This window comes from Amphibalanus amphitrite, unplaced genomic scaffold, assembly GCF_019059575.1.
Source record: "Amphibalanus amphitrite isolate SeventyFive unplaced genomic scaffold, NRLGWU_Aamphi_draft 000040F_arrow, whole genome shotgun sequence".
Taxonomy (NCBI): domain Eukaryota; kingdom Metazoa; phylum Arthropoda; class Thecostraca; order Balanomorpha; family Balanidae; genus Amphibalanus; species Amphibalanus amphitrite.
Window position 1 is genome coordinate 979,880 of NW_024881536.1, and position 17,411 is coordinate 997,290.

A 17,411-nucleotide genomic window follows, 5' to 3' on the forward strand; every position below is an offset into this window, starting at 1 on the left:
GTCTAAACCATGCCAGCTGGTGTTATCATTTACTTGCTTGTACAAAGTAGGGGCGTGATGTGCAGGTTCAAAGGAGTGGCAAGATTTGCTGCTTTTGGCAAGCAGGCGTGACTAGAGTGACACCATGGTTAAGCCTGGCAATCCATGCAAAACTCATGACCCGCAGCGCTAACAAGAGTATCAGTTCCGCTATCTGTTCTCACTAACGCCATGCAGTCAGTGACGGCCTCAGACCCAGGAACGAGCCCCACCGCCACCAACCGAGCCGGACTCGCCACCCGACCGGCAGTGGGCCCCGGCCAGCGTCACGCCTCTAAAAATACGCACGTGACAATACGACACGGCCCCTTTGTTCCGCGCGGCCAACTGACTACACTGGCGGGCAGTCGGCGCACGGGCGCTCCAGGAAAATATCATAAACAGTGGAGTGTTCTTCCCTCGCCGCTGCTGTCGCCGCGCCGCCACTACGCTCACCGCCGCGCTCCTGCCGTTGCGAGCGAGGCAGACGAATGAAGGCGTTAAAATGTGCCATGCCGCGTCGGCATCGGCGCGTCGGCGCGTCGGAAGCGTCTCGGTGCGGCGAGTGATGGGGGCGGCGTCGGCGTCGACGCGGTAACGACGCGCCGCAGCTGGCGGCGGCCCATTTGCGCTGCATAGCTGGCGCCGCGGCCGCGCCGAGTGTCCCGCTGGCCGGCGCGGGGTGGGCGGTTGAGGGCCGGCGGTGTGCCGCATCCATCCGGGGGGGGGGGGGGGGGGGGGGGGAGCTGCCAAGGTCTGGGCTGCATTGGCCAATGACCAAAATTTTGAAAGTATCAGGGCTCGGCATTGTCATGCACTTCCAAAACAACCTTAGAACATACATATTTTTTTCAGACAGACACAGGACTTTGGTGGAATAGAAAACCAGTTTGGAAAATATTGAAAATGCACATTTACATTGAATTACATTGCATGTTTGCTCAGCATGGTCCGCTGGTATTTGAAGGCGCAGAAGGGTGAACAATAAGGACATGCTGCGCGGTCAAAGGCGCCATGTTTGGTGGTTTCCTCGACTACCATCAAACTGTAAGCCGCCACACAAAAGTCCCGGCAAACAAGCCGAACCGCTAACGATGAAGAAAGCAGGCGACAAGGGTGCACCCTGTGGGACGCCGTGCTAACACGCTGTTGTTCCCGCCTGTCTGTGTGACGACGCAATACATTCGCGGCCTTCAGTGTGTCACTGGGGCGTCTTGTTCTTACGCCAGACCCAGCGGGAGAACAGCGCCCACCACAGATCCGCAGAGCCGGATTGAAGCGCTCGCCGGTGGTCTCCCGTCCACACCGCAGACCACCGCCACAGGGTGACCGTACCGCAGCACTCCCCAAACTCGCCATGGCGGTGGCTCTCGCTCTCTCTCTATCGGCGCGTGGGGGATGCTGGTGGAGCGCGCTGACGCGTGAGTGCGCCGGCGTATTTTGGCACGCCGCGTTATGGATGTGTTCCGCCGCTTTCGGCGTCATCACAATCATTTCCACCATCGTCGCGCGGCAGAGGCAGCGCCGGACGTCGGCAGGAAAACGCGATAAATGGCCCTGCGCCACCGGCCATACCGTGCCAGCGATTTTTTATCGGGCAGTCAACGAAGCGGAAATTCGAACACCCTCATTTTGTTTGGAATGCATTCAAAAGAAGATATTCAAAAGTTAGTTTTCTTCCGGCATCCGACGTGATGTGAAAGGGAACACCCGGGAGGCCACAGTCGTAGACTGAAAGAAGTTTGATAAACAACCCGATAACACCGTTGGCAGGCGGTTTTCTATGCAAATTTGATTTTCAACTCCCCGCTCAAATATTCAAATTTGGCGACTGGACCATTATCGAAAGCCACAGCGCCGAATCGATTCACGGAAGACGGTTTAAAGATTGCATAATGATTCCTCATCACATCATTGCCTATATTTTGCGGATCGTGATACGACGCCCAACAGACCTTATAGGTCGCAAAGGCACCGCCTCAATACCCACACCGTTGCGTGCTCTCCAAAGAGAACTTGGGGTGGAGCTTCTGGCTGGGAGACGACCGCCGCCCCAGACGGCGCCGGCCCACTCCACCTGAAAAGCCCTCTTCGCGCAGATCACCGAACGGTGCTCCTGCCACGCTGGGGTGTAGGACCAGGCATCGGTCCATCGAATAACCCGATACCGCCCTGGATATATAGACAAATGACCATCTTTACCGTGATATTAACTCTCCCGCTCTGACATACCCCACCCAGACCGAGACGCATCCTCCCAGGCCGTGAGACTGTTCAATCCCGTGCCTCTGGCGTTGCAATTCGGTGCCCCTGACGCTCCCAGCCCGTGCCCCTGACGCGCCCAGACATCTTCCGCGAAATAAACCACCGCCGGCCCGCTGACGAACCGGACCGCTATCCGGCCGACCAGTCGCGGCCGTACTCCGGGGACCGATCGGCGGCCGAGTAGATTGCGGCCGCGCGTGCAGCGGACCCTGCCCGGCCCACCGGGCAGCGGGCAGCCGGTGACCCGCGGCCGAGACGTCGACTGGCGCGTGACCCCGCAATTGTCGCCACGCGCCGCGGTCGCAGACGAGCCGCGTGGTCACTGGCGCCGTCACACCGGCCACTCGTGTCCAATGTCGCAGTCATGCGGCGCGCACGGGCCGGCCCACGCACGTGCGCGCGGTGCGCGTGTACGCGTGAGTCCGCATCGGCCGGGCGGCAATTACCTGTACACTCGCGAGATGAATGGCGTAACGTGGCAGCCACCTCGGTGTGATCGATGGTGGCGATTTCTTTGCGGGTCGGTGAGTGCGAACAGGTCGGCTCATTCATCAGCGGCGGGCGCGGCCCACTCGGGGAGGCGTGGCGCAATTCGGAGAAACAGCGCGCCGCGGCCAGCCCCGCCGCCCATGGACCGCGGCTCTCCGGGACCGGCGGCGGCCCAGTGCAGACGCAGCGAGTGGGAGGGTAGGTACTCCAGGACAGCGAGATAGAGCAGCTGAGCGGCGTATCATCGACCGCGCGGCCCGCCGAACGGAAGCGGCCCATTAAAGGAAAAGGGTCACCTTTAACATGGGGTTTGAAACTGAGATGGCCATCTTGTAGCCCGTGTCCGAAAACCCCGAGAGTGTCTCACCTTACGGCCGATTTCGGCCTCCATTTGTAGGTATCGGCAATTTTAAAAGAAAATATGCCAGGAATGCGTCCTTATCCCAGGAATGCGTTCTTATCCTGTAATACAGCCACCCGCGGCGAGGCTTTGGTTTTTAACCAATCAGCTCCAATCAGCTCAGCTTTAACCAATCAGCTAATCTGACACAAGCCGACGAGACTGTCTTCTGAAGGCTGATTGGCTTGAGTGTGATGTCATCGCTATGACATCATACAGAAGGTGCGGTAGAGAGTACAAACATAGTACCAATATGTTAAATAGTTTGACATACTTTTTTTGCGAATTATGCACTTCTGGCACCAGATTTAAAAAGAACATGACAAATAATAATGTCAAAATGAAAAGCAACGATATCTTCATATTTCACGAAGGTGGCACTTTTCCTTTAAAGGAAGACTGCCACCTTCAAAAAGTTTTCTCAGATCGGCCTATGATTTATTCCCTGGACAAAACAAAATTTTAGAATTCACCTGACAAAGTATCATCACGTGAATCGCGAAAAAATTGTCGATTTTCATACAATTATCAATCGGTTAATGTCTAGCGACAATGTTTACACATCACTAGACTTCAAGGTCATAAGATTATTACATTTTATTTGAAAAAGTAAGATATTTTATGATTTACTAATATATGATTTCATGAGAAATTGGCCATGTTTAATTTATTTTGCATTTAAGTTCGTAAAACATTTAAAAAAATCATGGCTCATTTGGAATGGGTCTGGCCCATGTTAAACCCCATTTCCCACACTTTTTTGGAAAAAATGAACTACTGAATATATAAGTTTAACTTTTATTTTGACACTCCAAAATTCTTCTCTGATCTCGAAACAATCAAAGTTTTGACATATATTTACCAAAAGATAAGAAAATTCATGTTTCAAAGTTATCGATAAACAGTAGAGATGTCGGTTTTCTTGGACTAAAAAAATGGCATCAAACTGAACTTTGGTCTCCGATTTCTCGCAAACGGGTTCGAATTTCGGAAAACCGACTTCAGTCTGGGACATAGGTGGCTCAGCTCTAGTGAAAACCGTTTTGTGGAAAAAAGGTGGCAGTCTACCTTTAATCTACATCGAGAGGCTCCGGATGCGGCGGGCGCGCGGCGGCGTTTACCCGAGGCGCGCCTGGAAAACATCCAGACGTCGTGCTCGCACCTGGCGTCACGGTGGCCACCCGCGCACTGAGGCGGCTGTAGGTCACGGCTGGTCGCGTCGGGCGGTGGAGCGACACTGCCCATCGGCACAGCTCACCAGTCCAACCGCGGCCGATTGGATCGAGTGGCCACAGGGGGCCGATGGACCCAACAAACCCGCAGCCGCACAAACCCGCGGCCCCAACTGGGCCAGAATTGACGGGTTAGAAAGGAAATGCGTCAAATGCTGTGACAATGAAGCTTAGCATATGAGAGCAGACTGTAACAGCAGACCGCCAGTACCCCCTTCAATTAACGGCGCCGGAGCCCGTAACATTGGGAATGTTTACCAAGGAGCCCAAGATGCATGTAAGATGTGAAAGGCAACACACGGTGCAATAAAACGGTGGTGTAAAAAAACACCATCGTCAAACAAAACAGTAAGATTTCCTTGGAAATGGGGCAAATCCGAGACGAATCTACAATGCCAATAGAGAGACAAAAAGTCATTGCACAACCGTTCCATGGCTGCTCCCGGTGGGTCAGCGCGACAGCCTGCGAATCTCTGCCATGGGACCGACGGCCGACTCATGGCCGTGCAGTAGTTTCCAGATAACGGAACTCCCGTCTGTAGAGTGGCGAAGGGCAAACGCAGTGCTGGCGTAGTGTTAAAACAGCAAACCGACGTGTAGAACCTACTGGGATAGCACACAGCGAGACAGCGAAAGCACAATACCATGACCACAGCACCGGTGTAAACGGGCGCACGACACATCCTCGAGGGGTTTCAATCGTCATACCAGCCAGTCAGTCTGCGGTGAAGAGATTCACGGAAGGGCCGGCTGCAAGAATGCCTCCCGATCAACTCAAGCATACGGTATTCAGGATGCACTAGAAGATTCAGAACACGTCTCTTGTACGACAAGATCACATCGTTGTTTTTATGTCTAAAAAGCCGAAAACCTCCGGTTCGATCATATCACAGCCTGTTCAGTCACGACACTGTCCCATGCCGAGTAGCTACTTGACATGGATTTCACAACACGCTGCATACAATCACATTCTCTCCAGGTTCGGAAGCACATCATGGCAGAATCATCCCCAATTAATGGCGCGACTACCCCTCCCCAGATCGGTCCAGCTCGGTTCCCTCCCCCAATATACCCATCGAGTGGACTCATTATCCTAACCGCCGGACCACGTCCGCCGGAAGCGGAAAATCCCGACCAGCGGGTGACGCTGGGGACGCCAGGCGGGCCAGGCGGGCCGGGCGGGCCGGGTCGGGTCGGCCGCCACGCGCCGGGGCGCCGGGGCGCCTGTGGCCAGCTGGGGTGCACATGCGCCGGGCACAGGTGTCCTCCGGGCTGCGTTTACAGCCCAGTTCCGGCTGCGAACTGCCACCAGCAGCAATGACGACCTGCGGAAGCGCCCAGCGACGCCCGAGATGCCGCTGAGGTGTTTTGATTGGACAGGTGATAATGGTCGTAGGAGAGATTTACTGATATCCGCCGCCAACTCGGAGTGGTGATGATATCTTTGACTCCAGTTCAGCGAATGAAGCTGTTTGGAGGCGTTTGATGGCGGCGTTAACCATCTTGGAAGATATCTGACAGTGTTGATTGATCTCATATTCCAGCATAACTACATGTCAATCAGACATAAATAAAATGACTTCTTTTAACATTTGCCTTCCTGTTCTTCTGGTTTGTGTAGTATAAGGCTTTCTAATAGGGATTTACTGCAATCCTTCGGGCTAATCGCGTACCACACAACCCATCCAAACCAAACTGACCAAACTCGTCAAAACCAATGTTTATACACGTGTAAAAACTAACTCGACTTCATCGGATGCAGGAAACAGGACTCGATAAATCACACGTCTACCTACACCCACTGCTGCTTTTCCAACCACCCGTCCACATCCTCAGTGGATGGCCTGCAGTGAGTTGGCACCTCCTCCGGCCTCCGAACGGGAGCCGTGTTGTCGCTGACCCCCGCGGCGGACTGCGGGGGTGTCGTGGGCCATCTGGCTCGGTCTAGCGCGCGGCGGCGGCTGACAGTCGTCTCGGCTGACGCCCCGGGGGCACGCCTCAGTCGGTCGGGTCAGACGGGGCGGGGCAGAGAGAGGGTGACGGCTGTGACGGCCGGCACACCGCCTGGGGAAACGTGAGCTCGCGCCGTCACGGCTGCTGGATAGGTGTATCCAGAGGGAGGGGTTTGAGGGAAGCGGGGGTTAGTTCAACGTCCTAATGAGGTGTGAGACTCGCAGAGACTGCATAAATGTAGCCGGTAACGGGAGGTGTCTCCGTCGGCAGTTTTCTTTGTGCTATGAGGTGGAACATTATATGTGAATTTTCGCATCTGATTCCTAGGCAAACGACAGTCGACACAAGCCTTGCTGCACAACAAAACAAAAAAGTTAGTTAGAGTGCACCGTTATCACGTAAAGCTACAAAAGCCCCGTACCGGGGCTCATTTCCTCGAGCTCCGTAAAATTACCAAGTTTGGTATAACGAGCAATTATGGTCATGGCGTGGTACATGGTAAATGTTAAATGTGTAATTGTATGCACCTAAAATAAAAAGAAAATGTGCAGCCTAAAATAAAAATAAGAAACCATAAAATACCTAAAATTAAACACCAAAAATACCTTAAATAGAAACCAAAAAGCACTAAAATAAAAATTGTTAATTGTGCAACCATAAGAAGAACGACCAAGCCTCTTGAATTACAAACTCATACAGACCTCATGGGGACGTGTTAGGTACTTGGCGGTTTACAGCGGTAACAGAAACAACCAATGAATGTGTAGCTGTTTCTAGTGGCTCGCACCAATAACAAATATGATGGAAATAATCTTAAATATGAATAATTAAATGAGATCATTTCTCTCTTGCCCATAAACATATACCTATTACCATTGCATATGACAATTTGTGTGATTTTTTTTTAATCAAGTGAAATTGTAAATGAAATGCGAACAGCAGAGAAGGACATGTGGATGAAAAATGCATTTCAGGATAAAAGAGAAAATATTCTTCAAAACGCATCAGAGTTCAGTTTCACCAACAGAAAAATCGCCGGCTGCGGCTAATATTAGCCCGATTCACCCCCCCCCCCCCCAAAAAAAAAAAATCGCCAGCCACACATAAATATAAGCCGCTGTTGTAAACAAAGATCAGCGAGCCAAACTGACTTTCTTCATTTTTCGCATTTCGTTTCCGCATCTCCATTTGATTTTTTCCGTGGTTGGCTGACCTTATACATGGGCAATATTTATGATTTCACATCACTGAATACCTGATCAGTAGTTTGATTTTTACCGTCCAACAGGCGTCATTAGTACCAGGGTATTCAATCATCACGAAGTTACGCGCAGGAGGCTGCGGTTGTGTTTAAGTAAGACGTAGCAGGGTATCTTGCGGCCAGCCCAAAACATGGCCATAAATTTGACCGCAGTCGTTCTGGATGACCATCCCCAGCGTCAGGTCGGCCCAAAGACAGCACTGCCAAATAAACAGTGGCCGGACTCTGCGGGATGTCACGGGGACTCTCTGCGGGATGTCACAGGGCCGCGTGGCCGCGTAAATAACTCCGGCGCGCCCCGGACGTGACACACGGGCACCTGCCCCCACTGACCACGGAAGGCGCCCCTGGCTACAGTACTCACCGAGCAGAGCGCGGGTTTCCGAGCGCGAGACCCACAGGTTGACGCTGGCCCGCGCGGGGCTCAGTAGCCCCAACAGGGCTGTGATCACTGCCAGCCACCCGGCCATCCTCCGGTTTGGTGGGACCGCCCGGCCGCCAGTCACTCTGCGCGCATCACCCGGCACTGGTCACCGCGACACCGGCCGTCCCCCGCTACCACAGCGCAGCTCTCAGAGTGGGTCTGTCACTGCTCGGCACCGCACACCGGACTGTACCACCCCCGACCGCCGCACGCGCTCGACTGCCGCCGCCGCCGCCGCCGAGCGCCGCCGCTCAGCCGGCGACTGGCGACCCGCCGCCGCCGCCGCCAGCCGGCGCCACCAGCGCCCCGGGAGGGCTCCCGGGGTCCGGCGGCTCCCGAGGATCCAGAGGGGAGGGCAGCGGAGCCGCTCATAGGCAGAGGACCCCTGGTGCAAGGGGACTGAAGGGCCGCGCGCTCATCGGCTGGACGAAACTGGGGACTGTGTCCGGCGCAAGGGGAACTCGATGGATTCTGGTTTTGGGAAACAATGCGCTATAATTCGCGCTCCAGCTTAGGATAGGCGCCCTGCGGAGGGCCGGGCTGTGATTTCGGGATTAACACGGCACAGTGAACCGGAACCGATTTCCAATCCCGTCACAATGTCCAGTCGCGACAGACATGGGATTTCAAAGTCCCGCCCCAGAACTGCTTACGTCCGTGACAGTCTGTTTATTCCTTTTACCCTCGCTGACGGTGTGTGTGCTCACTGTTCAGTGTTCAGTGTCCTGCCGTCTGATGTGAAGGGTGAAGGGTGGCTCTGCGGGCCTGTGATGTGTTTTATCCAGCAGTGGAGACAATGGGAACATCCAGAACGAGGTATCAACACTCATACCCCCATTTATCATCGACAAAAACAAAACATTCCTCAGAAAGCAAATCGGTGTATTTCTCAACGAAGATGTCTCCAATATCATCTTGTTTATTCAATCGATGTTTTTTTCTGCTTATATTTGTCCTTCACGAAGCACAATGAACTCATTCATATATCTTCTTCGATTGTTCATTTTGCCTGGCGGTTATCCCATTCCCATGCACCACATTTCAAGAACAAGTGCATCCGTTTTGACCCAATTCCACTCGGACCACAAAGCCCAGAAAGTCGCGAGCCCAGCGTGTTGCTGCAGACTGGGCGATCTTCAGTGCGGGGCGGCAGTCCGTTTTCTGATCACCGGCCGCCCCTGGGTGCTCCGTAATCAGGGCTCCGGGCATCAGCCACTATTCTGCTCGATCAAACTCTGCGCCCCGCCCACAACAGGCGTTCGGCGCAGCGTGGGCCGCTAAAAAGGAGCACCCAGAAAAGGCCAGCCGTTCCACCCGGCCTCCAGGCATCCTGCGTGCGTGACTGTTCAGCACCAATCATCAGCCAGGGACCACAACAGACCAGAGCCCAGCCGGCAGCCGATTTGACACGGAGCTAATTCAAGACCGTCCCATCGCCCAGCATCTGATGAAGATGTGCCCCAAGACGTGGCATCTCTGAGAAATGACCTCTCGACGAGTTAGCGTGACGGCGCATTTGTCTTTATTGTTATCTTCATCGGGACATGCGATGTGGCTCTGTGGTCTCGCAGAAGGTGGGGAGACGAGGCCTAGAAATAATGACCACGGTATCGGGCAAGTGTCAGTCTACCCGTCACACTGTACTTACAAACGATGGCCACCTGTGATGCAGGTATGCAGGTGTGCAGTAGGAATATGTATTATATCACTGCCCCACTGCACTGGTAAGATAATGATTTTCAAACCAGTTTCAATAAAAGGCGTAATATGCATCAAAGTTACTTCCATGATGATCGCACATACAACAGACCGCTCAGACGCAGAGAAGGGCGCTAAATCTTGAGCTGTGGCTGAGGCTAGGTCGTGTGACCCTAAAAGGCTTTTTTCTGTGAATGCCTGTGTATTTATTTATTTATTTTATTTATTTATTTCACATCGTGAGGCAAATCCGTGGAAAAATACGGCTATTACATGCTCGAGTCAGATACAGAATGGGGGGCAATGATGATGAAACAAACACGCGGCATCACAGTTCACACAGTCGGATCAGACAAATTGACAACACATTCAGCATACATTTACCGCCGTTTACGTCACTTGCTCGCGCTCATGAAGGTGCTTTCTCAGTCTGGCCTTGAAAGCAGCCTGACCTACGTTGCGCAGTGCTGGAGGAAGCCCGTTGTACTCCGTCACTGCGGAGTACAAAAAGCGGCGGCGTCCCGATTCCGTACATATGGCAGGGGTAGCTAGCTGTTCTCCACCACGAGTGTCTCTGCCGTGAAGACTCGCTCGTGTCACAAGACTATCAGCAAGTTGCTGCGGCTCAGCAGTGGTAAGCATCTTGTTAACTAGTGCCAGACAGTGGTAGCTGTACAGGCTTCACGTTGCTAGCGCCATACACAGCTAGACAGTATCGGATGACCGACAACACCAGCCCCTGCACCAATGTGACCAGCACTGACTGAGGGAGACAATGCCTGCTGTGGCTGAGTCCACACAGAGTGCCAGTGCACCGCCGCACTACATCGGCTGTGTGCGTGACGAAAGTCATATCACTGTCGAACCACACACCAAGGTTTTTGACGGTGCTCGAGCTGGCGATGGTGGAGCCGGAGAAGTTGATGCTAATCGGAGGCAGCCGCCGTGTCATCTCACGGGTGCCAAGGACAATCAGCTGAGTCTTCGCTGCGTTTATTTTCAGTCCGTTCTTGCCGTACCAGTTGGACAGAGAAGTCAGGCTGTCTTCGAGAGATTCCGTGAGACGGACGATGTCTCTCGGTGGGCCAGAGACGTACAACTGGACGTCATCAGCGTAGGCGATGGTGCTGGTCGACTCGTCGATGTAGAGCGGGAGATCGTTGGCATAGACGTTGTGGAGTAATGGCCCGAGGGCTGAACCTTGGAAAGTTCCAATAGGGTTGAGAAGAGGTCGGGAGATCGTACGGCGAAGCGACTGTCCGGCGGACTGCAGCTGCACGCGCTGATAGTGGTCGGCCAGGTAGCTACGGAACCAGCGCGTGCCCACTCCATAGAGCTGCAGCTTCCGTGTATTGTGTAAGCAAGAGCATCCACCAACCTTCTCTTTGCGTTGGTTCAGGACTTCTTCGGCTGTACCTAATATGTATGCATGCACACAGCTGGCGATAATCGCATTCATTAGTCTGGCCCCAACAGGGCTCTCAAGACATTATTTAATTCCCTTCTCGTTAGACATTGTCACATCAGCTTTTAGAAGCCTGGGTCTGGAGCGCCTTCCTATTTACTTCGCCAGTTACGAGTCTTTGGCCTAGCCTCCATAGTCCATATATGCTGAAAAAAAATTAAGGACGATCAAAAGAAGGCTGGGAGCCGTCAGCGACAATTTGCATACCCGAATCCTGAAGAGGCAGTTAAGCATTCTTGCCAAAGCAACTCGGCGTCAAGGCAGCGCCAGAAAGCTTGGCCGTAGAAATGATTCTAACCACAAATTAAAATTTAATTTCACACCGATGAAAATTAGCCCAGATGGATAGAAACCACATCTTCTGCTCAGAATATTTTGGCGGTAAATGAGGTCAAAGCTCTCGGTGAATTCTGAAAACGGACCGCTCGGCCAGATCAGACGTAATTTGACGGTCAAAATGGAATGCGCCGCTCGCATACCCAAGCAGGCCAATGCGGGAAAAACAAGAGCATTAATAACGTGGGCGAAAACTGATGACATCCCATCGAATTACAAAATCCATATTGTAGCCAAGAGGAGAGAACAATTCCAACATATGAGGTCTTGGTGCCGATTGTGGACCCCGAGTCCCGAACAAAGGCCCTCCATAGTCTGGTATTCCTGCAGTGTGGACGTAACAGGAGCTCATTGTGATAACGCCCGGTCTGGCAGCGCGCGCTCGGGCGCCGCCTTTAACCTCTCCAAATGTGATGGGGCGGAACAGAGGGCAGCGCGTGCGGCGGACCTTGCACGCTGTAATGGGTCTGCTTGTATCATTATCCTGTTACACGGAGTTTAGCGAGTGTCGGGACTTGCCGGGTCCACAGGGGACCACCGCTGCGTCCGTTACTGAGCTCTGACAGTGCCCACTGTCCGCTACTGCCGAGCGTGACCAGCGTGTGGCGCTCTGGCGCCAGGGCTGCAGGCCCCGGCCCCGCACAGCGCACGGCGCACCGACCCACCCCGCGTCTGCACGTGGACAGTTGGGTGTGTTGTATGGGTGCTTCGATTGCTGAGAAATGAATAAACTAATCAATGCAGTAGAATAGAACCATATCAGCTTTGCAGTATTCGGACGAATAAAGCTCATAAACGTCATAAACGGGTGCCACTCTCTTCGTCTAGTATCATTTGGTCTAGTGCCTTTTGAGCTAGTGCAATTGGTCTAGTGCTTCAGCTGGTCTAGCGCCAGTTTAGCTAGTTTCGTTTGAGCTAGTGCCAAAGTGCCATTCATTTGAGCTAGTGCCTTTGGTCTAGTGCCGTAATTTCGTCTAGCTTTCAGCAGACTCATTTCCATGATGGAGGTGTATTATCATGCTTGGCACAATAATTAGACTCACGAGGAAAAGATTTTGCGGTTATTTTATTTTTTTACAGAACTTCACGAGGCAGCTTTCATTCCTTTTCTGTTTCGACTGAAGCGAGGTAAATTTGTTGTGTGATAGACGCAAATTACGGGTTATCGGCTGTAGCTATGGAAATTTTTAAGTCATCAAGGGGTGGGGACAAATTAAGCTTCGAAGGTTTTGTCTACCGAAAGAATACTTCAAATATCATTACGATATCATACCGAAAGACAAGTTGTTACTAGGCAAGTTAACGATCTTTTCAGGTTTAAGGCGGGTCATGACGTTCAAAAATCCAAGAAAACTGTTAAAAATATGAATAAACGCCTGACAACACTTATAACCAGACTAGCGGAAGGCACCATAGAGCGGGCGGAATTCCTTCGTGGCGTGGGATATGCTATCACACTGAACGTTTAAATCCGAAACATCAAGATTTGGGCGGGCTGCCTTTAAGGTTTGAAGAAACTATATATGTTTGTTCCGGCAAAAGGGCATCTGAACTAAGTACACCAACATCCGAACATGTGAAATCTGAAATGTGTTATACATAATCGAACGAACGAAATATATACAACGAGACCGAACTTTTTCATGGTAAACATGGCTGAGCATCTCAGGGAACTATATATTTCAAATAAATTTCGGGAACTAGCACAAATGAACTAGACCAAATATGACACTAGCTCAAATGAAGCTAGCTCAAGTGGCACTAGACCAAATAAAGCACTAGACCAAATGAATTAGCCCAAACGATACTAGACCAACTGACACTAGTCCAAGTGGAGGGGACTCCATCCCATTTTATCTACAACCTGCAATGACAAACGCCAAAGTGATAGAGAACATCCTCAAACTATCATAATATCATTATCATTCAACACAAGCACACGATTTTCCGTCATGGAGCAAAGATTGCAAGCGAAAGACTGCAGCAGCATTGTTTTGCTTCCGTTCCTCCAACCCTCCCCTTCCTGACAGGGGAGGGGGCTCGGCTGAAGTCCGACGCCACTCCCCGTAAAGGCTGATGACTGCACCCTCTGATATCCGAGCGAAGTGCCTCCACTCCCGTGTTCCGCCCTCGTCTCTGCAGGCTCCAGGGACCACCGCTGCTCCATCTCGGACGGTTTTTACCGATCGGCCGCGGCAGCTGCGCGCCGGGGCCCTATATTTCTACCCGAGCCGCGGCACGCCACACACAGTCGCAGCAATAATGGCGCGCGCGTCCCCCATGTTTGCCGAGAGAGCTCCTTCATTTGACATGCTCTGGCCGGCGATAAGGCGGCAGAATTGCCGCGCGCTGTTAGCGACACGTGGCCAGCTGTTGCGGCACGTGCGCGGCGCGCCAAAACTGCCGCCGGCGGGCATTATGCCGCAGCTCGGGACTGAGTCACCGGGCCGTCTCGGCACTAAGTGCGCGGTGGTCGCCGGGGAGCCGCCATCGAAACTGACGCTCCGAGGCACCCTCTCAGCCCGGCGAGGGAGAACTGCGCGCACGCAGGGAGTCCGGAAGACGACCGCAGCTCCACTGTCCGACCACCGAACTCGGGCTTTGTCCGATCGCTGCCGATCGGACCCGGGCCGGACGCGGGGCTCATTAACTCCAGGGAGACCGCCCAGATCCGTCCGGCGCCGCCAGAAACTGCAGACGGGGCCGCGACGAACCGGACGCCTCCGTATCGAGGGAGACGCACGGCCGCGCCGCGCGACGACGTCCAGATCCCGAAACGATGCCAATTCGCCGCCGATTCCGGCAGAGACGCGCCTGCGGCAAATACGACAGCGAGCGGCCCTCCGATCGCGTTTCTAAGTTTTTCGTCCGTCTCGACAAGGCCAAAGCACAGATCGGCGTCTTCTAATGGCCGGCGGAGCGGCCGTCGCGCCGTTTTAGTGCCTCGTCGATCGGCGCCAGGCCACATCTCGGAGCGCGCGCCGCTCGGGGACGGCTCCGACGGGCAGCCCCAGGATGCTGGGCTCCGACGGCTCCGACGGCAGCCCTGCGGGTGCTGGGCGTGCTCAGTGCTGAGCCCCCGGAGACGCCGCACTCAGCGTCACACGCGGGGCTCTTACCCGGTGCAAATACCATACTGCAGCGAGGTCCTCAGGGAGCGGTGTTTTGAAGCTCGCGAGTGGATCAGACGGGTTCAAAGTTGGAGGGATAGTGATTCCAGGAACTTCAGTCAACGGCTTTCAAATCTGATTGCCATTTGATTTTATAGCTTCGATTTTTTTCACTATATATTTTGTTCGCGTTTTCCCAGGCATTGCGGGGACCGGGGAGCTTGAAAACCCAATTTCGTTTTTCATAGTTCCCCGAATACCTACCTATCCGATACCGTAACAAATTCCATAAATAGATGCATGTAACGTAGAATGTCAAATGTCATGCAATAGCTGCAGATGAATATGTACAATCTGCATACCACATTAATCAAATGCGAAGATATTGCAGTCCCTGAGCATCAAAGCATGGTATGTATATGCTAACCAAACATTTATAACGACCAAGAGCCATTTCTGTCCTATCATCACATTCATCTGTCTCAGATTTTGAAGTCGGCCTAAGTTTCGCTGGGACTGGATGTTGTCAAATTCTGGCGCAGTCTCCATGTCCAAATCAACATCGCATTGGCCCATTTGTCATCTCTCTATCTGCGGCCGGCACATGCTCACAGACGCCGGAGGCCGGTAGGAGGGCTCCCAGTGCAGACAGTTTGGCATTCGGGCCGTCGGGGGTGACTGATGGTGGCTCTAGCATGTCCCCAGTGCACTGCTGTCTGAGGCATAGCTGCGACCATCCAAACAGAATGTGGCCATCGACACTGCAAACTGCACAGCAATGCCATGAATTGCTCGCCGGACCACCACACATAGATGAACTGTCACCGTGTCAAAGAATTTCGATTGGGCCGATCCGATCGGCAAACTGACGATGCCATGATGATATTAACCCGCGCACCGACGGGGGGGGCGGATATCCGCCCCCCCCCTGAGGTTTTTCGCGGATAGCGGGAAAACCGCTGCGCGTAGCGCCGCGAAATTTGGTATGACTATTCTCTCATCAATTTTACACAGGGTGTGCAAGTTTGAACCTCCTAACTTTTAAGGTCAGGTCACCAGGTCACTTTGAATGACCCAACCTCAAGTCACTTTTTTGCAACTTTGTCACCGTGCCAGAGCTACAGTAGATGTCGGAGGCCTTTGAAATTCGCAGGATGTTATTAGGTCATTAGTAGCTACAATTTGTATATCTCGGAATTTTGATATCGGTGACCTAAGGTCAGGTCAATTTCGCGACCTCCCCATTATAAGTCAATGGGGGAAAAATCAACTCCCTGTTTTTACAACTAAAACGGGTCGGAATGGCCCCATATACCATACATGACTTCACATACGATCAACCTTCACTACCTTGAGGTCTGTTTTGCTGTTGGGCAGCTGTAAGGTCATGTGACGTCATCAAAGGTCACCAAAGGTTTTTTGCCAATAACTCCTTACAGGAACAAGATACAGCCGCGCGGATGGTCTCATTGTGCTCAGCTCGTCAAGACGCATCGAATGATATACATGATGACCTCGAGGTCACGTGACCTGAGGTCAACCTTTGACCTTGACCTTTCGAGGTCAACATATATATCATTCGATGCGGATTGACGAGAGGATCACGATGATGCCCTTAGTTTGTTCCTATCTTGACTACTTCGAAAGTTATTCGAGAAAAATCCTCTCCATATCTAGCGCCGCCATTTTGACTTTTTCGACCCCTGTGACGTCATCTTTGACCTGACCTGAAAATGACCTTAGTAAAAATTGTAGACCTTGTCCGTGCGTATCCGATGCCGTTTACCGCTTGTCGCTATCTTGCTTCGTTCTCGAGATCTCAGGGGGGGGGGGCGGTCATCCGCCCCCCCCCCCGTCGGTACTAAGTTGGCGCAGACCCCCGTCGGTGCGCGGGTTAATGTCGATGATGATTAACCATTATCGTTATTGTCAATGCCAAGACAAATGCCTATTATTTCCATTTTTATGGGAAAAATAAATGCAAACAAAAAGTCAGCAAACATGAGAAAACGTCAAACCAGAATCCCACTCTGTTTTTAATTCGATAAAGACATCGCACTAGTTCGACTCATTTCAGGTCAAAACGATGCAGTTCTTCAACACGATGAGAATGAAAATGGTTGCAATGTTTGTTTCTCGGCGGAGCTGCTGGGTCGCTCCATGTCGCTTCCTACAGCTCCGGGGGTCTCAGCCCGCGCCTCGCACCCTGGCCCAGGTCTCCGGGCGAGACCGGTCTCATCTGCGGCCTGCGCAGGCTGGCGGGCGTTGCGTCTGACGCATCTGCTATCAACTGGCCAAACCAGCTGAGGGGAAAGTCGCTCCGCATGAAATATTATCTTACTTAAAAAAGTGTGCACTCAATGTGTTATGTGACACAACAATGCTTGACTGGAAATACATCAGGGTAACATATCACACACGGAAAAGCAGAAGTGTAAACGTAGCAGGCATGTTCGAAGAACGCGAGTAAATTCAATCAAAGCTGAATCATATCCGGTACTTAGCACGCGAGCCTGACACAAAACTGGCTTTGAGTTTGTTGTTTATGAAGCATTCTCCATTGATTAGTCACTGCAGTGCGGATCCTGTCATATAATCCCCACAACAATAAAGTAACAATGGTGGGCTGCACATTTCACAGTCCTGCAGGCTGAATCGATTACACAGTTACACCCTTCCGCATTACTTACCCCACTGAAAATGTACAATACTCGCCACATATGAGCGTGCAAAACACCCATCCCTTCCGTATGTTTGATG

At 52.5% G+C, this 17,411-nt stretch overlaps 1 protein-coding gene across 1 annotated transcript in view; it reads right to left on the reverse strand.

Annotated features, from left to right (window-relative positions):
- LOC122374757 (tyrosine-protein kinase Dnt-like) overlaps positions 1–8,304 on the reverse strand; it is a 39,304-nt gene extending 31,000 nt beyond the window's left edge. Inside the window, exon 1 of the mRNA XM_043353711.1 lies at positions 7,983–8,304. Coding sequence (XP_043209646.1) covers positions 7,983–8,088 — 106 coding nt within the window. The 5' untranslated portion in view covers positions 8,089–8,304. The remainder of the gene's footprint in view (positions 1–7,982) is intronic.
- Between the last annotated feature and the right edge of the window lie 9,107 nt (positions 8,305–17,411).